General features: G+C 40.9%; 2 protein-coding genes across 13 annotated transcripts in view; one reads left to right on the top strand and one right to left on the bottom strand.

Annotated features, from left to right (window-relative positions):
• Positions 1-22,384, bottom strand: part of LOC123774382 (pecanex-like protein 1) — a 57,170-nt gene extending 34,786 nt beyond the window's left edge. For 3 of the 5 annotated variants that reach the window (XR_011223410.1, XM_069307802.1, XM_069307803.1), the window contains exons 1-10: positions 22,081-22,384; positions 18,224-18,445; positions 16,691-16,826; positions 15,618-15,746; positions 14,177-14,307; positions 13,516-13,714; positions 9,819-9,982; positions 8,698-8,933; positions 5,379-6,762; positions 660-3,498 (exon numbers count right to left, since the gene is read on the bottom strand). Coding sequence is in view for 4 of the 5 variants with exons in the window: in XM_069307802.1 (XP_069163903.1) it covers positions 660-3,498; positions 5,379-6,762; positions 8,698-8,933; positions 9,819-9,982; positions 13,516-13,714; positions 14,177-14,307; positions 15,618-15,746; positions 16,691-16,826; positions 18,224-18,445; positions 22,081-22,233 (5,593 nt within the window). In the remaining variant the exon portion in view is untranslated. Of the gene's footprint in view, positions 1-659; positions 3,499-5,378; positions 6,763-8,697; positions 8,934-9,818; positions 9,983-13,504; positions 13,715-14,176; positions 14,308-15,617; positions 15,747-16,690; positions 16,831-18,223; positions 18,446-22,080 lie in introns of those variants that run through there. The other 2 variants (XM_045768601.2, XM_045768603.2) reach the window with 2 other exon arrangements.
• Positions 22,385-26,305: 3,921 nt separating this feature from the next.
• Positions 26,306-27,680, top strand: part of LOC123774381 (mitogen-activated protein kinase kinase kinase 11) — a 118,719-nt gene continuing 117,344 nt past the window's right edge. For all 8 annotated transcript variants that reach the window (XM_069307798.1, XM_045768600.2, XM_045768598.2 and 5 more), the window contains exon 1: positions 26,306-27,173. In XM_069307798.1, coding sequence (XP_069163899.1) covers positions 27,030-27,173 — 144 coding nt within the window. In that variant the 5' untranslated portion in view covers positions 26,306-27,029. The remainder of the gene's footprint in view (positions 27,174-27,680) is intronic.

Genomic DNA, 27,680 nt, shown 5'->3' with positions numbered 1-27,680 from the left:
CAGAGCGATTTTGATCCAAGCCTAGCTCCAGAATTTGTTGATTTAAAATGACAAGAGTGAGCAAATTTCTATAACCAGCATCTGGCGACCCACTTGGGACCTGCTGGTACTGAGCCACTTGGGACCTGCTGGCACTGAGCACTTGGGACCTGCTGGCACTGAGCCACTTGACATGGAGTGGCTTAGTTCTTGGAGATTTCTGACATGTATGAAAAATTTTCTGACAGAGAGATGAGGGCGGTAATCAGACAATGTATCTGACTGGAGGAGTGTTACTAGCGGAGTACCCCAGGGTTCAGTTCTTGCACCAGTAATGTTCATGTCTACATAAACTATCTACCAGAAGGAATACAGAATTATATGAACATGTTTGCGGATGATGCTAAGATACTGGGGAAGATAGGAGATGCAGATGATTGTAATGCCCTTCAAATTGATCTAGATGAAATAAGTGCTTGGAGCGTCAAGTGGCAAATGGAATTCAATATGAATAAATGCAATGTTATGGGATTTAGCATTATAGTATGACAATACTGGGAAGACAATAGTAGTATGACAATACTGGGAAGACAAACCACCATGAGCATAGCTCTCATCCTGTAACTACACTTTGTTATTACATGCACACACAATGTATATGAAAGATTAATTACTCTTACCCATTTGTAGATCTCCACAAAGTGAATGCTGAAGAGATCGTGTAAGGTGCTCATAGAATATAGAGTTGAGGTTGTTGTCATCCGAGCCTGGATTCCGCTCAAGGTGAGATGACAGCCGCGTGTTGGAGTGATCCACCCGTTTTGTGTTGTAGTCACGCTCCCAAAATTTAATAGGGCGGATGTAGGAGGTGATGAAGATGGCCGAGCCCAGGATTGGGTTGAGTGGTGTGGACAGGATCGCAGAGACTGCAGCTTGTACAAACAACATGGCTGAATGGGGCACACTGAATGGCTGGGCAAATGCATGGAAAGCAGATCCCCAGGTGATCTGCCAGGGAGCTATGTATGTCACTATAAACTTCATTTTTAGAAGAAATTCATATACTCTGGTAAAAATTATCCCCATCACAAAGTAGTCCACCAAAAATGTTTCAGATTTCCCCTTAAAATCCCAGTTGAAAAAGAGCTTGGCAAATGCCAATATGAGGTATTGAAACTGTGGCTGTGAATATACACTACGCAGACACTTGACGCCACATATCACGGTAATCAACGTTCCAGTGTTGAGACCAAATCTTTCTACCAGTGTAGGTGCATCTTTGGTTAAGGCACAGAGAAATAGTACAGGATATACAATATTCTTTTCTAAAATACACAACCACACATACACTTTTTCAAACCACATAATTTTGGCAGCATCATACACTTCAAATTGGCTGTACTCGTGAGTTCTACACACAGGATGTGCCACACACAACCATGGTAACTGCTTTCTTAACTGTGGTATTACATAGTGGTTAAAAAAACCAAACAGACTGGCAAATATCCAAAGTGCTGTGAAAAGATCAGGGCTCTCACCATCTAAGAGCACTGTGAACACAGTACTAGAGTGCACAGCAAACACTGCCACAGCCATCACAGTACAAATGATGGCATCGTGCACCAAGCGAGAATGAACGGTGTTGCGCAACTTTTCCGGAAGTGGATCGGTGAGTTCATCTGCTTCTTGCGGAGGCTGAGGATTGCTGGTGTTCGTCTCTCGCCGCAGTTCTTCTGGCCACATGTGTTGCTGGATCAAGCGCCAGAGTGTGGTGGGATCTGATGCCGAGCGACTTAGGTGATAGCTGAAAGCAACATTCAGACCACAGAATATGGAATACAGAATATGCTGAGTTTGAGCCACTTGCTCTCGAAGTCCACCATATGCAAAACCAAACAGGAAGAGCACCGTGAGAACTGAACGACCCACACAATACAGAGCTGAGGTAAGGCTGGTGGTTGCATTACCACCAAATATGTGGATGTCTGTCTGTTCTAAAAGGTACATTAGGAAGGTATTCACCTGAGGCAGGAGCCCCAAGCTGAAGATAAGAGGAAAAAACAGCATAAATAGCAATAATAAGTCTCTACACTGTTTCAACATCACTCGATTGGTAAAGTCAATTCCATAGAGGATAAATTTTGGCCATGCATGGCTGGTATCTAAGTATAGTTGTATAAGAAGTATGATGCTGCAACATATAATGAAGTACACTGGTCTGCTGTAAAGAACAACACGATTGTAGCCATGGGTGGGAGATGCTGCATCTGGTTGTACACTCTTGAATAAAGAATATTGACAGCTTGCCATTACAAGACAAAAAATAAAAACATTTAATTCCTGGTAGAATTCCTTCTGGAGAATCATACATCCTAAAATGCTTACAAAAATGGCAAGAAAAATACAGATCAGATTTTCTAATATTGTAACATTTCTGTCTAATAAAGCTAATAAAAAGAGTCTGTCAAACTTTATCTTAATAGATTTTTTTCCGCAAACTCTAAATTTGTAATATTGTATAGTTTGTGGTACTGTAACAGGAAACTTGAGTTTGTTTGACGACAGTCCAAGGTCTACATCCATGTCAAGCCCCTGAGGCAAACTAATGTTTTCAAAGGCCTCGGAGGTAATGATGGAACCTGCAACTGTGCCCGGACGGTTGCTGGAGCGTCTACGCTCAAATAATGCATTTGTGAATAGCTGTAGGGGATTATGAGGTGCCCCTATACTTAGAAGTTGCAAATGATGACGTGTTTCAGAAGACAACAGAGGCAGATCCCGACCACTTCTGGGGCCCACCGTTACTCTGGGTATTGGATCAGGGTCACTGGAGCCATCTTGGTTGCTTCTATCTTGATCTCTTAAACTAACAGCAGCATTTGAAACAGGGGGAGAAGACCCTCTTCTACGTACACCTGACGTCACTGGCACTACCGCTGAACTATTGGCTGGATTAGATATAGGCGACACCAAACTAGGTGCCTTGCATATCTCTGGCCAGGCAGATGGCAGGGAAGCAGGTGGAAAATGGTTATCTAGAATAACAGTAAGACCTGAGCAAAGAGACATGGAGGAGCTGCTGAGTGAGCCATCACCCCGCGTCAGTCCTCCAGGGGTGCTTTGATTACAACTGTTCTGACTAGGCCCCTGAAGGCTGTTGCTTGTTCGTCGCAAGAGCTTTGTCAAAACTTTGTTGTCACTCACGGGCACGACACTAGAAGCTGTGCTCACTCCTCTGTCATTAAATGTATAAGTAAACCAGTTTCCTCTTTCATCTTGAAAACAGTGGACAGCTCCATCACTTGTGTCCTCATGAGACACTGCAAGATGAGTTCCAGGGGAAGATAATGAAGACAGTGCAGACAGGGGAGGGCCACCATCTGCTAATGACGAACTGCCAGAAAATATAGACGTACTTCCTCCACCTTCAAACTTCTTTTCAACCGTAGTTCGGCGCAGCTTGCTTTCATCTTCACCTTCCCCTGTATTCCTTGCTCGAAGTGGAAAATCACTAGACCTCTGCAAAATATGCATTTCATTACATCACAATATTTATAAAATACAAAACATTTATAGTATACACCAGTATACAGTATTATAAATATCCTGGATTTATACATAGTTCATCAACCTCAATGACTAGTTGCCTTCCCTATTCTCCCCCTCCCACAACTTACATACTGCCTATTCTCAGCCAAACTGTCAACAATGTCACGCTCAAAACGGAAAACTTAAACTAAACTTTCATCAATACCAGAAAATTCCCCAAACCAAGACAATGGAAAAGATGACTTACAATCATGAATTGATGATTATGATTGACATGGAGTTTATCAATAATGATTGATGATAACAAGTGATATTAATGAAGTCAATTCATAATGTACTATTGTCTACATAGATAATGGTGATCACTTATTGATGATTATTGTAAATAATAATAATAATAACTGATGATTATCATAACTGATTATGTGCAATGATTCAAAAGCTCTCTCAATGCCTTTCCTTACACTGTTATGCAGTAATGTTAACTTGGGCTGGATGGTAGAGCGTCGATCTCACTTCATGCAGGTCGGAGTTTTATAATAGAAGGAAAAGATCAAGAGTTTGTAGGATACAGTGAACTCCATAATGCAATACAACAACAGCCTAAAATACATACACTTACTATTGTCGTTTAAATTTTTTTTTTAATTTTGCCCCAAGGGGCGAGTTTATTGGGCAGCGCCAGCCACTCATCTTGTGAGTGGACACACCGCCATAGTGACAGTATTGGGCAGCGTCACTCATCCTGTGAGTGGACACACCGCCATAGTGACAGTATTGGGCAGCGTCACTCATCCTGTGAGTGGACACACCGCCATAGTGACAGTATTGGGCAGCGCCACTCATCCTGTGAGTGGACACACCGCCATAGTGACAGTATTGGGCAGCGCCACTCATCCTGTGAGTGGACACACCGCCATAGTGACAGTACGTATTGGGCAGCGCCACTCATCTTGTGAGTGGACACACCGCCATAGTGACAGTATTGGGCAGCGTCACTCATCCTGTGAGTGGACACACCGCCATAGTGACAGTATTGGGCAGCGTTACTCATCCTGTGAGTGGACACACCGCCATAGTGACAGTATTGGGCAGCGTCACTCATCCTGTGAGTGGACACACCGCCATAGTGACAGTATTGGGCAGTGTCACTCATCCTGTGAGTGGACACACCGCCATAGTGACAGTATTGGGCAGCGCCACTCATCCTGTGAGTGGACACACCGCCATAGTGACAGTATTGGGCAGCGCCACTCATCCTGTGAGTGGACACACCGCCATAGTGACAGTATTGGGCAGCACCACTCATCCTGTGAGTGGACACACCGCCATAGTGACAGTATTGGGCAGCGCCACTCATCCTGTGAGTGGACACACCGCCATAGTGACAGTACAGTATTGAACAGCGTCACTCATCCTGTGAGTGGACACACCGCCATAGTGACAGTACAGTATTGAACAGCGTCACTCATCCTGTGAGTGGACACACCGCCATAGTGACAGTATTAGGCAGCACCACTCATCCTGTGAGTGGACATACCGCCATAGCAGCATGTGTCATTAATACCATATATTCTCATGCACTCATTGCTATATAAATTTTGATTAACATTTAACAATAGTTAATGTATATTACATAGTAAACACTTCCCCAGGTACACCATTGTTCATAATGAAGTTTCTATTCAACCATAAGTAGAGCAGTTTCCACAGAAACATTAGAGTAATGCTTTATTACTTTAAGCTTAAAGTTCTTTAAATAGCCACTGCAAACTTCAGATAATTTACATTAATAAGATACTTTTATGTTCATTCAATTATTCAGGAAGATATGGTGCAAAAAGACTCACTTGTGATAAATGGTTCCTGTGGGTTTGTTGATATGCTGGTGAGAGGGTAGTGGTGAGGCTGGTGGTGAAGGTGGTGGTGAGAGAAGTAGTTAACGTAGTAGTGAGTAACGAAGAAATATCGGGAGGGTCACTGGGAGAGGTGGGTGGTGATGTTGCATTTCCTGCTACATGTCTTCTCCGACGAACCGCTGGCTTCCTGTACAAGTGTGATTCTACCGGCTTCTCAACAGGTTTGTTACTTTGTGTCGCATTTTCTGAGGTCCCCGGGCTAGTCAGTGACCCCTGTCCACCTTTGATAGCTTCCCCAATACCCCCTTCCTGTTCTAACCTTTGTTTTAGAACCACAAGTTTTTGAATATCCCGATGACACTGCTGAGGATCATGTAGAGAACTGTTTAGGATGTCTAGTAGTCGTCTAACCAGGTCTTCCATAGTAACAGACGCTTCTCTGCTTCCTCGATCACCTCCTCCATTAGATTCTACCTCTTCTACAACTACACCTTGTCTCCGTTTCTTAGGAATGGCCCCCTGACAAGATGTAGCACACTGGGTGGCAGGATGTGGATAAGAAATAGCGCATGTTTCAGTAGGACTTTCTGGCGAGGACCAAATAATATTCCAGCTATCCTCATCACTTTGTTGAGAAGAGCGCCTTCTCTGGTCACTGCGTTCACCGGGAGCACGAGCGACATCAGCAAATTCAGAATCTGAATCACTGTGTGAAAAGAGCCAGTCTAAACCTGGACTAGATGACCTACTCTCAATAGTATCACTTACAAGTAGTTCATTTGAATTTCTCATACTTTGTGTCCTATGTTCATCAATCACTACTGAGGTATCTTCTCCAGCATGTTGTGGAATGGTAGGAGCATCTTCTAAATCTACAACAACTTCCTCTCTACTTCTATGGTGAGAGTTTTCATCCTTATTTTCCTCGTCTTCCACAGATTCACCACAGTTCCCATTTCCACTGCACTTAGAGTTTACATTATCACAGTCAAGATTACCTAAAGACTGTCTATGTAGACTTAACTGATCTGCTACACTACTTAGTGTTTCATCAGAGCTGCTGGACAGTTTCACAACACTTAATGTATCTGAACTACTCTCATCATCTGCATAAATATTTTCAAACGTGAGCGTGCACACTTTATAATTGTCCCCTTCTACTTTCGTTTTATCTCGAAATTTTGCTATGGCAGAGCTGCTACGAAACACCAGAGGCTGGTACGCACGACCGGAATTCCGAGGGGTGGGTGCCAGCCTCGAGTTGCCGGAGCGAACTCTGCGTCCCCCCGAACTCTTCCCTTCCAGACTCTGATGTCGTGTCAACAGAGGCGAGTGGGAGCCTTTGTTAGGGCCCTCTTCATCCGTTTCACCCTCACTGTAAAGAATTAAACTCACATAATAAGCAATATACTTGTAAAGAATATTTGTTACTACATCAGCATTTTAAAACACAGAGTTCACAGAGCTCACTACTCAAGGTAACCCAGGTAACCCTACAAAATTTGGCTGAGGCACAAAATGCTGCAAATTTAATTTTTAGATATTCCTGATAAGAAATTTGGCAAGTTGAATATTCAACTAACAAGAATGGGGATGGACCCCATATGATTCAGCTTGCCAAGAAAAGACAGCACTATAAAAACCCTACTTAGCACATACCATTAATTTATCCAATTGTTTATACTGTACAGTATAACTTAATTTTTACTTTACATCTCACCTTACTATTATTTTTATACAGTATTTTGTTTTTATTTTGTCAAAACTACTTCTGAAGATCAAGGCTTGCCGTGGCCTATCAACACCAGTGAAGCTGAAGTATGGGCTGACATGAGCAAGGCCAATTAGAGCTATGATTGGCAAATACCACCAGCATAATCACTAAATGCTCTTTCATTTGTGTTGATGTCACTGGTCATTCAATGATGTCACTGAGGCACCATATGCATCAAATCAGAAATCACACTTTATTTTTGTCCTTACAGCTGAAACTTTTTTATTATACTCCAGCTGCTCTCAGCATATACCTGGAGTATACCTGGGGTCAGATTCATGAAAGCACTTACGCAAACACTTACGAACGTGTACATCTTTTCTCAATCTTTGGCGGCTTTGTTTTCAATTATTAAACAGGTAATGAGCTCCAAAGCACCAGGAGGCTGTTTATAACAATAACAACAATTGAATGGGAAGTTTTCATGCTTGTAAACGGTTTAATAAATGTAACCAAAGCCGTCAAAAATCGAGGAAAGATGTACACGTTCGTAAGTGCTTGCATAAGTGCTTTCGTGAATCTGGCCCCTGGAGATTACCTGGTGGTGTGGTTTCTGGGAGTAGTTCTATTCCCTAAGCCTGGCCCTTGTCTTGTAATTATAGTAGTTTATCTAGCAGGCTGTTGCTTCGAACAGCCTGCAGGCCCACACTTCCTGTACAAAACTATCTACCAAATAGTTGTTTCTTTAAAATGTTCACTTTTGTTCCAGGAATATTTCTTATATTTGTTCTGAGGATATTAAAGAGCAGTGGACCTATGATGTTCATAACTTAATATATTTTGTATATTAGTGTAAATGACTTGTTCATGAACAATTATGATTACAACTAAGGAAGAGCTGAATTGTTATGTTATATTTTGAAACATTTGCAATTTACCAATCAATATATTGTATTTTTATATAAAAATAATGCACTGTGGATCTAATCATATTCTACTGCTAGTACTAATAAAAAATATATAAATATATAAAAATATACGAGATAATAAATGGTGAAAACAAGTCTTGTTTTAACTGAATTCTAGATGCAGCAGAAGAAATCAAATGACTCAATTTAGTGGTATTTCATTTTACTATGGTACACTGCCATAGTTTAAATTCTATAGATTGTAATTTTGAACACAGTGGACGGTATTATGCTCGAATGTCACAATGAATCATTTAAATAGCAGCTACTAAAAAGTATATTCTGGCAGTGCGACATGATGAGCAAATGATGAGTCACAATAACGTGGCTGAAATATGTTGACCAAACCACACACTAGAAAGTGAAGGGACGACGACGTTTCGGTCCGTCCTGAACCATTCTCGTCGATTGTGACTTGAGAATGGTCCAGGACGGACCGAAACGTTGTTGTACCTTCACCTTCTAGTGTGTGGTCTGATCAACGTTAGATTGTTTCATCAGCAACATAAATACAAAACTTTTTTGGTTTGTCCAAATTCAATAGTACCAAATCCTAATTGTCCATTACGTCAATATATGTGTGATGATCAACATTGTTACTGTAAGTACTATCTAGAGAGGACAGTACCTGTTGACAGCACAGCAGCCCCCAGTGTTTGTATCACAGCTGTTGTTTCTCTCCTCGATGACAGATATGTTACTTGGTTCCCGGCTACAAGCCGGAGGTGCCAGAGACATCTTGCGGTTGTGGTGGTGGGGAGGGTGCTGATGGAAGCGGTGGTGCGGTTGATGATGGTGATGTCTGCTGTGGTGGTGACGATGGTGCTGGTGCTGCCTTCTGCTCGCGTCATCGCCTATGATTACCTAGAATGGACAAATTACTTCCACTTACTAATAATAATAATAATAATAATAATAATAAATAAATTTTATTCAGGTAAGGTACATACATACGAAGTAAGATACAAAAGTTGATGGATTTATAGATAGAGCTAGTATATACAATGCCTAAAGCCACTATTACGCAAAGCGTTTCACTTCTTTAAGTGTAGAGAACACACCTCACAAAATGTACTTTAAGCCATCCCCAAGGCATATGGAAGCAGTGCTGACCAAAGGTCAGGGATATAAAGCAATCCCAGTCAAGGTCACAGTTGTAAAACAAAACATTATAACTACAAAGCCATGACACGTGTTTACAAGTGACACCAAGTCATCAGGTGCTGGTCCTCGTTATTATTATGCCTAACTAAATTTCACTGGCCACTGATCCACCTGATAAGTTGCTGCTAAAGGGCCTCATGCCACCTATCCAAAGTACATTTGGGTATTTGTTTCATATGTTTTCTCGAAATATCAAAGCATCGTATATCAGAGGGTTAATCTTCTTTTATGGCAATTCCAGGCTTTGACTTCTCATCAGCTATAACTGTACATTGATACCCAAACCAAGGTTTATCTCATTTACATCTGTAGATTCTTTTAAGGAATATGTACATTTCATGTTCCAGTACTGGAGATGTAAATTTTTCAGTCTGGTAATTAACATCTGTCAGGATAACATCCAACTTTCATTCTCTAGGGAGTTGCACAATCCAAACTGCATTGACAAATATGTTGCATATGAAGTAGACTATGAAGTTACAATTGAGGTAAACAAATAAGAGTTGCAATTGGAGAATAAAAAAAAAAAAAAACATAGCAGCAGCAAACAATGAAGTTCTACAGACTAATTTCTGAGTAGACTACCTCAAGGCTGACTGGATGTGAAGGTGGCTCAGCGGCAGAGGGCAGGGAGGTAGGAGAAGGCGCAGTAGAGGATGCAGCAGCTGTTCCAGACCCACCTTCCAGCCCCAGCGAGGTGCTCCCATGGTGCATACCGGCACGATAATGGACGCCGCTTGCCTTCTCTCCTGCGGTACAAGCACCTCCTTTACATTATTGTTACACAGGTGTACATTGTTTACCTCTTAGAAATGTTTACAACTGACTCAAATATAAAAATAATAGTACTGTAATACATAGTGGAAAAGATAAAATAGGACTCAACATATAAATGAAATGCTTCTATCTGAGTCAGTCACTCAGCAGATGCCTTGGGTAACAACCTGCTTTTCCCAGAACAGAATTAGCCACAGCCAAACACACTCAACATTAACTCCATTATGACAGGAATCTTTCCATATATTTGTCAGGTGACAGCAGGGAAAGGAAGACACTGAAGATTATTCTATTCAGCCCCAAATGATTATTAGAAGGCTCATTCATCTAACTCAAAACCTCCTCTAAGTTCTACTTAAACTAAGGAAAGCACCACACATCACTCTTGCTAAATGCCACTTGGTGCATCAGGCCACTACCTCAGGTGACCACCAGGTGTCAGCACCATATACATCAACAGAATGAAACTCCGACAGAACCAGGAAAGTTTGGACAAAACAAGAGGGAATGGGAGCAACTGAATGACCAGTTCAGAAAGGAGCTTTTCATCTATACTCAAAGCCCTAATTCTGAGCTAGGCCATTCAATTTTTCCCCTAGGCAAAACTCCCAACAGCAGAGACAACTATCAAAAGGAAGAAAAACACAAACATAATATAAGTAAGAAGTACTTACCTGGGCTAGAGAGGAGCCAGAAAGAGTAGTAATCCAGGTATGCTGATGCAGCCCGATGGAAGGACTTTGGGGAGACTAGAACCAAAACACTCCAACTGGAGGATGAGAGTGAGAAGCAGGAACTGGTAATGGGCCTAAGTTTGGCAGGCCAACCACTATATTTACAACCCAGACAAAATGCACCCACAGCACCAGTGGCCAAGATGTTACAAGATAAGAAGAACCAGGAATACAAAGTCAATGCAAAGTACAAATAGAGTTGGGAACCATGGTTGAGAACCAACAATGGTCTGATACCTTTTAGAGTGAGGTAAGATAAGATTTAGTAACCCAACACTAGGAAACAAAACTGCAGTAGCCATAAGTCTAAAATTCCATGCAAAGAAAGTAGCCTAGGCAGGAGAGCCTTACTACATCACAGAAGAGCACCCAGGCCCAATCTCATCAAGACTCAAAATGGCAGAAATGAGAATGTCTGCCCACTAGAAACAAATTTAATGAAATACCCTGAAAGGACAAAAGGCAAAGAAGCAGTTACAGCTAAAGACCAAAGTCATGACCGAAGAGATCAGCAAGGGTCCCTCAAAAAGAGTCAGAGCACCACTTACAATGGTGTAAAGTAAATGGGAAACCGCCTCCCTCGGGAAAGATTTCTGATAAGGAATGGAGGGACATGTGCTTGCCTGCTTGCTTACTCTATTGCGTGTTGCAATAAAGCAAAATACACTATTTAATATTTTAAGTAATCATTATTATGAAGTGTTATGCACCCAAACATTAAGACTATCTCGCCATCTGTTCCTTTAGGTTTGTAAAAACTTATAAAGGCCAAGTTGGCATGAAATGGGATTGCATAAGGAGGAAGCTGATGATTCCAAGCAGTCATGAAGAAAATAACTCGAGGATGGCCAAATGTCTCACAAAGCCAATGAAACACCACATGTATAAACCAATCCTTAAAAAAAAACAGACCGAGGTGGAAGAGAATGTCTAAAACATCCTGAAAGTGAGCCATACTAAGAAACCACAAGGAAGCTACCATCTGGGGAGTGTTGACAGTGGGAGTGGTCCAAGAAAACCAATCTCAAACAATCCAGTGATGAAACATAATATCCACAACAGATGCAGTATGAGCAATACTAGACAATACATGCACCAATAAAACCTTCAAAAGTGTAGAGGATGAAGCATAACCTTCAGCTAAGCTCACCTCAGAGGGTAAGCCAAACAGACTCCTCCTACAGTTCAAGCGGTTGAGAAAGCACCTGCCCAGAACAAGGTGCAGATGGTCACATAGATGCAATAAGGATAACTCCAGAAAAAGAAAAGTGTGTTAGAGAGAGAATCCTAGTGTCCCAAACCAAACCCAGTCAAGTTCATGACGGCATTAGTAACAAGCAAGACATCCTACACTTGACTAGAAAGTCAAATCAGTCCAAATGAGCAAGCACAAGATTCCAGGCCAGTGTATGGGCAAGACAACTGTGAGCCCAAATCCACCAGCCATTGAGTAGCTCCAAACTTGGATCCTGCAAAGATGAAGCTCCACGAGGACCAGCTGGGTTAACATACCTTGCAGTGATTTCGGAGGTCATGGTCCCCACGGCCCAGTCTCTCACCAGGCCTCCTGGTTGATGGTCTAGTCAACCAGGCTGTTGGAAGTGGCTTCAAAAGCACGTGGCTTCAAAAGCACGTGGCTTCAAAAGCACGTGGCTTCAAAAGCACTTGGCTTCAAAAGCACTTGGCTTCAAAAGCCACATAGATGGTCTTCAGCAAAAGTATGGTCACACACGCTCCAAATGAGAGACAAAGGTAATGAGAGTGATGGTAGCAGAGCCTCTGTGATCTCAGCTGCCACATAGTGGTGATCGAGACGTTGGAACAGAGTTATCACTGCCAACTATCAGGTTATTTACACATTTTTGCTTAAGAGTGTTTTGCTCCATGCTTCCCTCATCTCAGTGAGGACCTGATTCTAGTCCTCCATTTACAACAGGCCTAAGGAAGTAAACCAGGAGGTCTTAGTGGCTCTTCTGAGATAAGTCTTCAGGAGACTTCAGTCTCTCTTCTTTTCTTCAGTCAAAATAAGTTTCCAGGCTCTTCAGGAGAGTCCAGGGGCCAGATTCACGAAGCAGTTACGCAAGTACTTACGAACGTGTACATCTTTCCTCAATCTTTGATGGCTTTGGTTACATTTATTAAACAGTTTACAAGCATGAAAACTTGCCAATCAACTGTTGTTATTGTTATAAACAGCCTCCAGGTGTTTTGGAGCTCATTAACTGTTTAATAATTGTAAACAAAGCCGCCAAAGATTGAGAAAAGACAGACAGGTTCGTAAGTGCTTGCGTAACTGCTTCGTGAATCTGGCCCCTGGACAGAACATTTTTAAAAGACAAAAAATAGCAAAAGGATCAATGGAATGAAATTATTAGTAAACCTGAACAGGTCCAATCCAATTCGAGATAAAGCTATGTTGTATATCTTGAGGTTGACTCAAACATAATGGCTTGAACAATTCTTACCATACACAATAACAGAAAAATTGTTACAATGCAATTGCAACTTTAATATTACAGCATTTTAAAATTTAGTGCATCTCAATATGTATAGAAATTTTGGTGCATTACCTAACCCCCACAATGATACTTAAAATGGTTTTAAAATCTGCCATTATAATATACAAATGTTCAAGATTTCAAGCCAAACCACAATGGTATTCTTCAATTATTACACAAAGTCAAAAGAAATTATAAATAAATCTTGTGAAAGCCCAAAGGAATCCCTACTGAAGATGGCTAATAAATCTACATAACTTACAATTAACAAACCTTTGGCACATTTGGAATATACAATGTCAACAGAATGAGCATCACAGAGAGAAGTTGTGGTGATGGATCCAGAGGATGCTGCATTCCGCCTCAAACGTTTATGGCCCCTACTGTTAGTGCTGTGCGTGCTGCTGTTACCACTTTTGTTGGTGCTGCTAGTAGATGCACAGCCTTCTTCTCCACCACACCAACCAAGAGACTTTCCAATGAAAGGCAAGAAATATATCATCAATTATTTAAACCTTAGGTATTTTAGGTATTTTAGGATTAGGTATTTTATATATGCACTGAGAAGACTTAAATGTCAATAACATGATGAATATAAACATTTGATATAAAATGACAAAAGCAGGCGATGAGTCACAATAACGTGGCTAAAGTATGATGTCCAGACCACACACTAGAAGGTGAAGGGACGACGACGTTTCGGTTCGTCCTGGACCATTCTCAAGTCGATTGTCGACTTGAGAATGGTCCAGGACGAACCGAAACGTCGTCGTCCCTTCACCTTCTAGTGTGTGGTCTGATCATCAAAATGACAAAACATTTGAAACAAAACTATAATAAATATATGTGCAATCTCAAACAGCATATAGAGTAAGGATAAGAGTAATCTTATTATCACAGGTCTAAACATCAACAATATAAAGATGCAGCTGACCTGGGAGTGTTTAGCAATAATGGGATGATTGAGGGATTCTGTTATCTCGGAGACACTTGCCAATGTGCCCTCCGAGACGCAAAGACCCCGGCTGTTGCTCGATGGTCCGGCTCCCACACTGTTGCCACCCTCTAAAACAGACCATAAACCTTAGTTTTATCTCCATTGCTGTAATGCCAAATGATCACAACTACCTTTAAAGGGATAATGGTATCCTTTGTCACAACTTAAGCAAACCATTCAAATCACCTAGCATTCATAATTCCAGTTCATGATATTGTTTTAGTCAAAGCCTTGTCATTTACAGAGCTGGGATATTTTGCAGCAATGTACAGTATGTATGTGTGACCTCTATAGCATGATGATACTACAAGCATAATGTAGAGATGATATACAGTATTCAAAGACTAATGACAGTTAATCAATGTCATTTACACTTTTAAAATTTAAGACATTAAAATAATGAGTGTAAAAACAAGATTCTAGTCTAAGCATGATATAGAACTATCAACCAGTAAGATGCTCTTGCAATCTTGACTGCTTGAAACAACAACTAATCATTCATATGACTACTCAAGAGAAAGATGAAACACTTGGCTGAAAAGTAGGGCATTTATTAATGTTTAAAGAATATACATCCAAACTAGACCTGCTTTAATTAAAGAGTTCTCACAATTCCATTTGCAATTGTGCACATATCTTTAATGTTACTCAGCTCTACGCTGCCATAGTTTTTGCTCAGGAGAATATTTACAACTATTTATCCCCGTTTTATTAGAAAACATTAAATAAAGTGCAATGTATTTATATCCTCTTCTTTAAGCTAGCATTAGATATTCCATAGACTAGCAACATGCCTCATCATTTTGAATTTCAAAGGATGACTAATAAACACAATATATAATTATATATTGTATATAATTGGTGAATTGTAATAATGGTGTGATCGTTAGACATCACACCACTATTATATGATTTGCTCAAGAGTTGAAGAGAGAGAGTTCAACCAATGTTATACATCAGATCCCATAGAGGTGTACCTTATGTCTTAGCTAAGTGGCTACTTGAAATAGGCATGCTGAACCTGTATGTCCACATCAGAAATAGACACCCCTTCTTGAGGTTATCTTGAGATGATTTCGGGGCTTTAGTGTCCCCGCGGCCCGGTCCTCGAGCAGGCCTCCACCCCCAGGAAGCAGCCCGTGACAGCTGACTAACACCCAGGTACCTATTTTACTGCTAGGTAACAGGGGCATAGGGTGAAAGAAACTCCGCCCATTGTTTCTCGCCGGCGCCTGGGATCGAACCCGGGACCACAGGATCACAAGTCCAGCGTGCTGTCCGACCGGCACCCCCTATATGTAACAAAAATATGATGCCGTATCTCGTAAATATAAGCTCTTCTACCGTTAACAGAGCTACTGGAACGAACACACGGTACCTCTAAACCTCTTCTCTCGTCCTGTGGCATCTGGGGCGTCTCGGACTGCGGCAGGCAAAGCCGCACCTTCACACTTGGCTCCCTCTTCACTCCCAGAGCTGTCTTTGTGGTGCACATCTGCCTTCAAGTCTAAAATTGCCAAACAGCAAATGAGGGAAATTCAGTATTGTTACTTGTATACAAGAACTTTCTATGGTACAATAATATAAAAATTACAAGGCTTTATAACTTATAAGATTAGCTTTGGTTTAAAACATACATAATACACTATAAAAGAAATAAAAATGTATTTTATCCGGATTAATACAAAGCAAACACAAAGGAGAGTTGGCTTCACAAGATCTGGATTCCTCAGTAGCTGGCCACATCTTTGATATAAATAATATTTATACTGTACTGTATTGTACATTCATTTCATAGATAAGATTATCCCTGCTGACTTTTCTTTATCCTTTGTATCCCTGCTGACTTTTCTTTATCCTTTGCAAAGTGGCAAACCTGCCACACTTTTATATGTATTAATTATTATCAGGCCATACTTCCAGTCACAATATTCCTAGCTGTGACAGTGGGAAGTGAACACCATCAATGCCTGAAGAATGAGCAAATGTTGCTACTGTAGCAGAAGTGACCCAATTTATGGCAATAGTTCTCATAGGATTAGTGCAATAGAATTTTCAATTGGATTTTCACAGAATTCAGGCAAAATAATAATACTAAAGCATTTCCTCCAATCACAGTTTAACTTGGACCACTATTTCACCAGTCCCCACACAAGTCACAGCCAAATACCCAAAGACACTAACTTTTAAATAAGTGTGCAATTCATTACATTAAGAGTGAGCTAGGTAAAGGCTGTGTCTGTACATGCATGTGCATCCATGTGTAATTATCAAGTGTAGTTAGAGGATGAGAACCATGTTTGTGTGTGAATACTGTATACATACAGAACTGTATACATCATAAATTTGATACATTTTATAAAGGAAACTTTGTAATTTGTGCATACAGTATTTACTAATCGTGAGGGGGATGTTAGTGGTAAAGGTGTCAAGCTGGTGTGTCAGCCTCACCTATGGTTGCTGGAGGCTGGGTGGAGTGGGTGCCGGGGGCTTCCATGATGGAATTGCGCGAGCTGCAACCTACTGGAGGGGTCTCACTTTCACCACCCTTACTGCTCACCACTTGCATCTCTATTGCTTCAAAAGACTGGCTGCAAATACAAAATCAATCAACTTTAAAAAATGACTACAGAGAATACTACTAAAACCAATGCACTTGGAAAATACGTAACAATATCCATACAGCTGTATGAACAAAATGTGTATTATACCGATAGATTTACAAATCAATAATTATCATTGTCATCAATGTCAAATGAAATCAATCAAATTATACCAATAATCAAGCAGAATTCAGACATACAAAAGGTATCGTTACCCTAGAAGGCAAATTATAACTTATTTTGTTACATGCCATTCTTTAAGTGGATCACCATCATACTTCCCCACTTATTATATTTCATACTTAATGATAAAATATCATGGATGTATAGATTAAATGTAAATAATGAAGAGGCAAGTTGGGAGAGTGAAGTTGAGGTTTGAGGCAGCCACCTGCCGCCTCTGCTTCCTCTGACAGATCCTCCCTCCTCGGCACATATGGCCAATCGAGGCCACACAACTTTTCCCAAGATATTTAAGGATACTCTCGCAAATAAACATTATACTCCTACCATCTTTCACTCTGTTTAGGGTGAGATAACTTGGATAAATTTACTTCATGCTAGATCTTATGTAAACATTAAAGAACAATAGTCTGACACTGTTGGCCATTTTCAGTCTTGGAGTGTAAGTGACCACCTCCAGACACCCTCACATAGAGCAGTCCTTCACCACTTGTTACTAGCAATTTGTTGTAGTTTATACCCCTGATATTACTTAAACAATAAACAGGTACTTATTCAAACATTTTTAATTTAGGATAAAACAGCGAGATTGAACTGATTATGGGTTACAACGAAACAAATGGAGGTAGTCAATGAAACGGAAAGGCAGGGAAGCAAGGGAGCATGTTTGAATGGCATTAGGCAATCCACAACTCCACATATAATGAACAATGAGACAGGTTTTTCAACTCTCCTTTATGGGTGCTTGCATTAAACTTTGCATTTCTCTCACCTTTCACTTTACTTGAGACAAGATTGCTTGGATAGGCTTATTTAGATAGGTTAAGTTATTTTGACCATTTCCGACAAGTGTACACCACTCCAGACACAATAGTGATACAGGATAATAATTATCGTATGGTAGGGATACTGTAATAATCCATTTTAGTGATCTCATAATTATTCTAACTACAGTGTAGTATTTCATGTCATATATTACTGTACATTTATATATAAATTCACATCTCATATCAAATACTTCAAACCTCAGTCTCATACTTTTGGACAAATATTGGTGAAAAGTCCACAAGATCGTCATTCTCACCCACTTTATAGGTACATATATCATTTTGTTCTCCTCCATCAATATATGCATTTAAAAATCCAACTCTGCTATAAAATATATACAGCCAAAGCATTCTTAAGTCAAAAGCAAAACTTGCCTCATCTGTTGAGCTGGTGCAGCCGAATTTGGATAGTGGACGGGTGTAGAGACATCGTTGTTCGTGGCAGCAGGAACAGCAGGTGTGAGTTCCTCTTCCAGACAGTCAGTTGTGTCAAACATGTGGTGGAGGAGGTGGTTCATAACCTTGATGCCTACCACTACCATCGATAGCAGCACAAGGTGGGCCAGCCACCCTGCCACCGACCATCCACAGTACTGAAGACACAAGAAAAAACGATAACAATTATTGTTTTTTTATTAATACTGAACACTGTATGTACTAGTACAGTACTGCTAACTACATAGTTATTGAATAATGAGATCTGTGATGCCTAATAAAACACAAGATTCTTCTAAACTTTGGGCAAGGAAAAAATCTTTGCTCAATTCCTAAACAGGAAGTCTAACTAGAGGGGATAGGGCTCCATGGCTCAACAGGACCAGAAAGTTAATCCCAACAAGATGAAACACATTTGGACTGGTTTTTATCCTTCAGCTAGCAGAAGGGCTTCATAAGCCACACCTAACTGTCCTCCTGGTCGTCAGAGCATGTGGCCCCTGTTTAATGGTAACTTGTATTTGATGGTTCTAGACCATATACACTGTCTAAAGACACCAAACACTACAACACTTTTGAACAGAATGAAAGAATGATCTTTCATGTGAATACAGTACAGTGGAAGCTTGGGTAATGAACTTCCCTCTTTACAAATTTTGGGGGTTACAAGCTTTGCCTCGCTTTGTGAGCTTGTTGATGCATGTATGGGTCGACCAAGCGCATAGTTCCTGGTGGCACGGGCAACCGCTCCTCAGTTTACCAGTGCCTCCAGCCTAGTGATGACTGCGCTTGAAGTCTTTAAAAGAATTTCATTGTTTTTCAGTTTTTTGGGTTTATAAACATAAAAGTAATTATTATATACAATGCCATGGGTCCCATGAAAGTCGGTGGTAAGATTCAACCTAAGGAAACACATGTGAGGATGACCAAAGAGGAAACACATGTCTCTACGGAACGGTTCTTAGGGAGACAAACAAGCAGTGAACCACACCAAGGTCCTAGTGGTATGTAGGCAAAATGTAGGGGAGAGAATACCTCAGACATGTCATCACTGCCCGATGTTATAATGGAACGGGACTTCCCTTCCAAACACTAACACCTCTCCTCCTCCCCCCCCCCCCCTCCTCACCGTTATCTTGAGATGTTATCTCGAGATGTTTTCGGGGCTTTTAGTGTCCCCGTGGCCCGGTCCACAACCAGGCCTCCACCCCCAGGAAGCAGCCCGTGACAGCTGACTAACACCCAGGTACCTATTTTACTGCTAGGTAACAGGGGCATAGGGTGAAAGAAACTCTGCCCATTGTTTCTCGCCGGCGCCTGGGATCGAACCCAGGACCACAGGATCACAAGTCCAGCGTGCTGTCCTCTCGGCCGGCCGGCTCCCGTCTTCCATACACCAACAAGAGTCATCAATAAAGGTAAGCTATAACTTGTACATATTATAGTACAAAATATTTGTGTGTATTATATATGAAATGTATTTTGAGATTCATATTTTTGGGAGTGTGGAACGGATTAATTCAATTTACATTATTTCTTATGGGAAAATTCATTTCGGGTTGCGAATTTATGGTTTACGAGCCATCTCTGGGAACAGATTAAATTAAAAACTAAGGTACCAATGTATTATTTGGAAACAGCACATTTTATTTATTGGGAATGTAATGGTAAGAGAGAGGAGGGTAGAGATGGCCAAAGCTAATTTATCAAATTGGGATATTTTAAATTTTTATTTTGATAAAAATAAAAATAAATGATAAATTTTATTAAATGTATCTCCCTAAACTTATTAGAACTTGAACTTGAATGAAGTGGAAATAAAAAATGGAGGAAAAAAGAAAATCCTGTACCTCGTAGGGCCTCGTAGCCTGGTGGATAGCGCGCAGGACTCGTAATTCTGTGGCGCGGGTTCGATTCCCACACGAGGCAGAAACAAATGGGCAAAGTTTCTTTCACCCTAAATGCCCCTGTTACCTAGCAGTAAATAGGTACCTGGGAGTTAGTCAGCTGTCACGGGCTGCTTCCTGGGGGTGGAGGCCTGGTCGAGGACCGGGCCGCGGGGACACTAAAGCCCCAAAATCATCTCAAGATAACCTCAAGATAAGATACCTCACTACAGTACAGTGGTACCTTGGCTTTTTAATTTAATCTATTCCCAGAGACAGCTTGTAAACCGAAAATTCGCATCCCGAAACATATTTTCTTTTTTTTTCATCATTTCTCAACCTTCGTATCCTTGAAATATTTCTGGGTCATACTTTAAATACACACACACACAGATTTCATTGTCAACTGAAAGACTATGATTTGTCTTTGCTCAACACTGACTAAATGTGAAAAATAAACCCAAAAATCACTTAAAAATACATTTACGTATTAGAATTAGCCTACTTATCACTCTCTTGCAGAACCCCTGGTTACCTTAGGGTTCCATGGACCTGCAGTTGAGAAATGTGGATCTAATCCTTTGTTTGATCATTTGTCTGCCATGTATAGCATTTGCTTTAACTCGGTCTTTTCATATTAACTGCCCGAAATACTGCCCGAAACGCTTTGCGTAATAGTGGCTTTAGGCATTGTATGTACTAGCTCTATCTATAAATCCATCAACTTGTGTATTTCACCTTGTATGTATGTACTTTACCTAAATAAATATTTGTATTTGCCATCAGAAATTTCTGGGAACATTAATGCTTAATAGTATTATACTGTTTATGGTTATTACCCAAGACTTTACCCACCACCACGTTATTTGATGCAAGAAAAATCTCATTTTCTGGTGTGGAGAAAATGGAACTCGTGGCAAGTCAACACACCTAACCTGGCCTATCCTACCCTAGGCAGACACTAAATGACAATAACGTGCCTGAAAATTAGACACAACCCACAAGTCTGAATATAAAAAGAATATCTTCTTCTATCCTAGCCTATTCTATCAGTGCACATGTTCCAACCAAAAATTTACAAATACTTTATATGGACTACACTAGGCATTAAATTTCTATCTACTTCAGTATTAGTAAACATTTTGTATATCAAATTAACTGCACTAAATTAAAGTACAATATTACAAAACTATTTTATTTTCAAGACTATAGTGATATTAATAAAGGATATTTTACTACACTAAACTTAAGTTTCTGCCCGAAACGCTGTGCGTGCTAGTGGCTTTACAAGACTGTAATTACCATAATTGTATCCTCACATTCCTTATGTACATTCTTGTATATGCATAAATAAATAAATAAATTAAGTGATATTAGGGGCTCATATGATCATAATGACATTTGTTTGATAAACTGTAAACAGTCTCTTGATGTTTATGTAAAGCTTTAACTAGTTTTGCCAAAAAACTTAAAAGTTCAGTTCTTCATTTATATACATCTAATGTGTTTCACTAGATCTTCACAGGACAGGTTTGGGAATTATGATAAATGAAGTATATCAAACAGAAAAAAAAACAATTATAATCCTATCCGAGCTTCATTAAAAGAAAATTTGATGTTTGTCCGTTTAGTTTTAATTTAGGAATTTGGAAAGGAATTTGCAGGTCCTGAGGGCTGACGCCTGCATCACCCAGCACACCTACACCACACTGTAACCCTCACTGTAGCACAGTCCACAAGGGTTACCCCTAAGTTAAAATATATGTCAAATACCTCAAGTAACAACACGACTCTTGAAAACTCTTGAGGTGAGAGTTGTGAGGTGAGGTGTGAGGTATTCCTGGCCCCTCACGTCTCATGAACACCCTGGCAATCTCACTCCCTGGCAGGTTAGGACAGACACTCACCAGGTATATGGAGAAAGGCGCGCACACCAGGTACAGCCATAAATACAGGTGGAAGGTGTTGCAGAAGACATCCTGATGTGGGTCGTAGAACCAGCCTCCAGTGAGCGACGCCCATATTCCTTGGCGCAATATTTCCACACTCTGAGACCCCATCACTCACTCAAGACTCTACCAAACCACCTACACGGCCGTAGGGGAAGACTAAACGACACCCTAATAGTCTTCACATTATGCTTCTTCATCAGCACTTTCAGCCATGATAAACTTGGTCAACCATGGATCATCTGATGAAAAGTATTGCTGGAACAAGACATAGCCAAATATACAAACGCAAATAATAAACACTATCTTGTTTATAACGATAGAAAACGCATTTTTTTGGTTTATGTTTCATTCATTAAGACTTTGGTAAGTAATCAATGTATAAGTGTTCAACTTCGACATTTGTTTTATATTTTGTTGAGGACTTGGGTGTCTTGGGTTGAGTAGGAGAAGGAGCGCGTCCGAGTACAATTAGACATGGCCAGCCAACCCTCTAATACATGTTACATTCAATGATCCTCCAACAGCTACTTAGCCATTAACTTTTATATTTACATACTATAGCTTCAATGTTAATCTTATTTGATTTAGTCTTCCAAAACTAGGCTATCTTTGTTACTATGAGAACTACATTAGGTGAATCGGACGTTGTCAAAGGTACCAACAGAAAACAAACATCGACATTTTCCTTAAAGTTTTCAATATGAGATGTACAACTTCTAACGGCATATGATGACCGTTAACTTATTATGTTAATAAATGATTGACTAATAATAATGATATTTTAATTTAATATATATGAAGTTGATTTATGGAAGACAGAGTACACTAATCCACTGTACACAGTTTCCAAATTGGAAAGTCTATTGGCATATGGGTCTCTTAATTGGGGTCACGATGTGATGTTAATTTATCAGAACTATGAATAAACTGTTAATGTATGGGTTAAAAAAAATTGTAACTAGCTCATCAGTGCTGTAGTTTGTCTAAGTTTATTTATTAAGCACCCATATATACATACCCATCATTTTTTTATTAACAAGCTTAGGTATACACAGGTATACCCAATTCTGTATGAAAGATTACAGTGTAGATCAAAAACTAGCTCATCTAATATTCTAAGTTCATCTAATATTCCCATCTCACAGGATGGTTAGTAATACAAGGAATCAGGGGAGCAAATACCAGCTTCAATACAAAAACCAATCAACTCTAAATAATATGTTTATTTGTGATGTGTGTCTATGTATATATTAACACGTTGTACTGAATGGGGTGAGAATAGCTTGAGCTACCTCATCCCTTTGTGTGTATTTTACCTCAATAAACTTATTTCAATTTCAATTTCAATTTCAATCAACTCTAACTTAAAATACTCATCATAACATAATGTTAGGGGTAGAAATAGCCTAAGCTACTCTATCCGTTTGAGATGTATTTTTTTCTTGTCTCAATAAACATACTTGACCTTGAACTTGAACATAATGTTATGGAACATACACGCGAAGTGATACTCATGTACCCTACATAGCTACTTTTTTCTTTCTCGGTGTACATATATTTACCCTAATTTACCTGAGGGCCACCCTCTATCTCGTGACCACGAAGGGAACAGGAAGCCGGCGGCTTGTCACAGGTCACCCCATTTTCCCTGAGAAGTTTGAGGGTATACTTTAGTGTTGACCTAAGTTCAGACATTACTTCAATCTAAATTACAAATAGAACAAAAAATCTGTCCGACGCTAGACCAACTTCTGACATTCCCAAGGATATGAACCCATGGAACCGCCTACCCGCTGAAGTCGTATTTACGCGCCCCAGAACCGCTCATCGACTTCATGAAGGGGGTTATGGGGGACGAGCCCCCCACTTTAAGGCGGCATGGGTCCCCCCTCGACCCCCCCCCCCCGCTGCATCCACTAGTGCAATGACTGGCATTTGTAGGCAATTTTGCCCCATTACGTGTCCATTTCCCATTAATGCCCGAAATGCTATGCGTGTTATTGGCTTTGTAAGATGTAAAAATACCAATCTTATGTATTCTCACAACCCATTGTACCGTATTGTAAATACAAAAAATTATTATTATTATTATTATTATTAATTGCCCTACCGCTCACAGAATGAGCATGGGGGTCCGCAGTAAACTACCGCTCACAGCATGAGTATGGGGTGCACAATAAACTACCACTCACAGGATGAGTATGGGGTGCACAATAAACTACCACTCACAGGATGAGTATGGGGTGCACAATAAACTACCACTCACAGGATGAGTATGGGGTGCACAATAAACTACCACTCACAGGATGAGTATGGGGTGCACAATAAACTACCACTCACAGGATGAGTATGGGGTGCACAATAAACTACCACTCACAGGATGAGTATGGGGTGCACAATAAACTACCACTCACAGCATGAGTATGGGGTGCACAATAAACTACCACTCACAGGATGAGTATGGGGTGCACAATAAACTACCACTCACAGGATGAGTATGGGGTGCACAATAAACTACCACTCACAGGATGAGTATGGGGTGCACAATAAACTACCACTCACAGGATGAGTATGGGTGCACAATAAACTACCACTCACAGGATGAGTATGGGGTGCACAATAAACTACCACTCACAGGATGAGTATGGGGTGCACAATAAACTACCACTCACAGCATGAGTATGGGGTGCACAATAAACTACCACTCACAGGATGAGTATGGGGTGCACAATAAACTACCACTCACAGGATGAGTATGGGGTGCACAATAAACTACCACTCACAGGATGAGTATGGGGTGCACAATAAACTACCACTCACAGGATGAGTATGGGGTGCACAATAAACTATCCGTGAAGCCGTAGAGAAACATTAATAATTCCATATTTATAATTTTAAAATTTTCCCTGAAGCCTTCTTCGTAGAGGTCTTAAAAATTGTAATATTTTTACCATATCTATTATATATTTACCATTGTATATAATCTCACAAACCCAATGTACCTTCTTGAATATATAAATAAATAAATATTTAGTATCTTATTATAAATATTACATTATATATATAATTATATACACAGCCAGCTGCCGTATTTATTATATAAGGTGGCTGGTCTATTGGTAGTTATAATGATTCCTTGCTCAAGTTGTTGAATTATAGTCGACATATATGTTAACCATGACCTTACATAGTTAGTTTAGTTCATTTATTATGCACCCCATACCCATCTTGTGGGCGGTAGTGGAAAGGGTTACAGAGGCACATAATGGGCTCAGGGACTGAACCCCACAATTCATTTAGCTAAGCAAGTTACAATCTTGATGAGCGAGTTACAACAATCAGTATAAGTCGTCACAGCATCAATGGGTTCGAGATAGACCACAAGTACAGTTTGTAAATTAAGCAACTGACCTTACATATGCAGCTGATGTTATCAGATTAATGTGTTTCACCTAGTTTTTTTGTGTATATATATATATATGAGTGGTTATATTCTTGTACAGCCACTAGCACGCGTAGCGTTTCGGGCAGGTCTTAATACTATGTTATAAACTATATGGAAAACCCAGCGGGTTTTCTTCCTATTGGGGAGTGTTATACATGCTGCTATGGCGGGATGTCCACTCAGGATGAGTGGCGCTGCCCAATAAACTCGCCCCTCGGGGCAAAATTTTAAAATGTAAAATTAATTATATATTTGGTCTAGATGGTGACATATTTACATGTCTTCATGCTATGCCCATATTCACTATCTCGGTAATTGTTGATGATTGATTGATAAAGATTAAGCCTTGCGGGTTGACACGGGCATGAATAGCCCGTAAGGTAATTGTTGGTGTGTATATATAAATATATATATAATGGGGGGATGAGATGGTGTGGGTTTATGTTTTGTAGTGGTATTCAGAACATATTGACATGTAGTGTAGCAGTTATAAATATATTTTTACAAGAAGTTACAATGGGTTGATGAGATTACATTAGTGATATTTTGAGGCGAGACTTATCAGGGCAAATAAGGGGGACATTTGACACGCCATTGGCTTCGTGTCCCTACGGAGGCCACTAGTATTAGTGTCCCTCAGGTAAATTCAGGTAAATATATGTGTGTGTGTGTGTGTATATAAGTGGTGGGTGAGTGTGGGGTTGGCAGGCCTGGGGCGGCAGCGAAGGTCACGGTGAGAGAAAATGGCCGCAGTCGAGCTGTGGATGTTGTGGTGGGATGACGTGACAGAGGCTTTCTCGCCCTAACTTATCGATTCTACATCTATGACGCCCTTACCAGATATCGGTGGGCTGTGAGGTGCGTGTGGCATGCGCTGCGGGCCGACCAGTGATGCTTGCGGGTTGACAAAAGTGCAGCGAGTGAGTAAATAGGTAGCGGTGAATTATGGTTTGGTAAGATGAAGGAGAGAAGGGTAAAAGTCAGGTGGTTTGTGTAGGTGGTGGAGCTTGGGTTAATGTACCTTCTCCCGTCATGATGCTGCCCCTCTCACCCACCACCTAGCCACTCACCCTCTCGGCAACTGCTGGAAAAACTCTAGAAATATCGGCGACTGGAACCTGTGTCAAGTTGCATGCTAAGTTGCTAAATGAGAGAGAGGCGGGGTTGTTGGTGCCTCGGCCAGGCTGGTGTGGGGCTAGGCTAGGCTAGTGTGTGTGTGTGTGCCCTACCCTCCTCGCCCCGGGCATGTGGTGCCCCGCCCCAGGAGTCTGCTCCGTCTCCCTCTAGCTCTGGCAGACTCCAGAGTCTGGCAGCCCAGCGTGGGAGCCGCGCTGGACTCTTAGACTTTATATGCCAGGAAGATCTTGTCAGGTCGGGCCGGACCCCTAATGGGTGGGAGGTGCGGAATGCCTGCGGGGGAGGCCGGGGGACCACCGTACATGTTCGCTGCCCGACACCCATGTCTCCAGTAGAGCCGACGGGCCCCATGGAGACCAAGCGAAAGAAAGCAGCAGCAGCTCTGGAGAATGGCGATGACTACAGCTGCCCGACTCCCTCTGGTGCCCCAGCCTCCCAGAACACCTCATCGTCCTCGAGCGCTCAGGTCAGTTTACCACCTCCGCCTCAACCCTTCTTCCACTTGATAAAAGTACACTAATAAATTGCATCGTTCAAAAAAATAAAAAAATAAGTAATGGTCAGTGGGACAGGCAGCCATTGTATTTATACATCGAGGTTTATATCGAGGTCAGCTTGTGTCTAAATACAGTAGCACAGTGCTGAATAATTCAACATCTTTTTTCTTTTATTTATATACTGTATACAAGAGTTCTTATATTCTTGTGCAGCCACTAGCATACAGCATTTTTCTCAGGTCCTTAATCCTAATTTTTCCCCAGAATACGACTTGCCAAATTGTTTAACAACCAGGTACCCATTCTCTACTGGGTGAACAGAGGCTACAGTTAAGGATTGGCACCCAGTCAATCCTCCCCGGCCAGGATACGAACCCAGATCAAATCGCTCGCGATGCACCAAGCGAGCGTTTTACCACTGTGCCACTGTGACTGCTAGCACGTGCACAATTCTTAGGTTAGAATGTACTGTATTA

This window comes from Procambarus clarkii, chromosome 61 (assembly GCF_040958095.1).
Source record: "Procambarus clarkii isolate CNS0578487 chromosome 61, FALCON_Pclarkii_2.0, whole genome shotgun sequence".
Taxonomy (NCBI): domain Eukaryota; kingdom Metazoa; phylum Arthropoda; class Malacostraca; order Decapoda; family Cambaridae; genus Procambarus; species Procambarus clarkii.
Note: the sequence above shows the minus strand (reverse complement) of the source record. Positions and strands in the feature narration are given on the sequence as shown.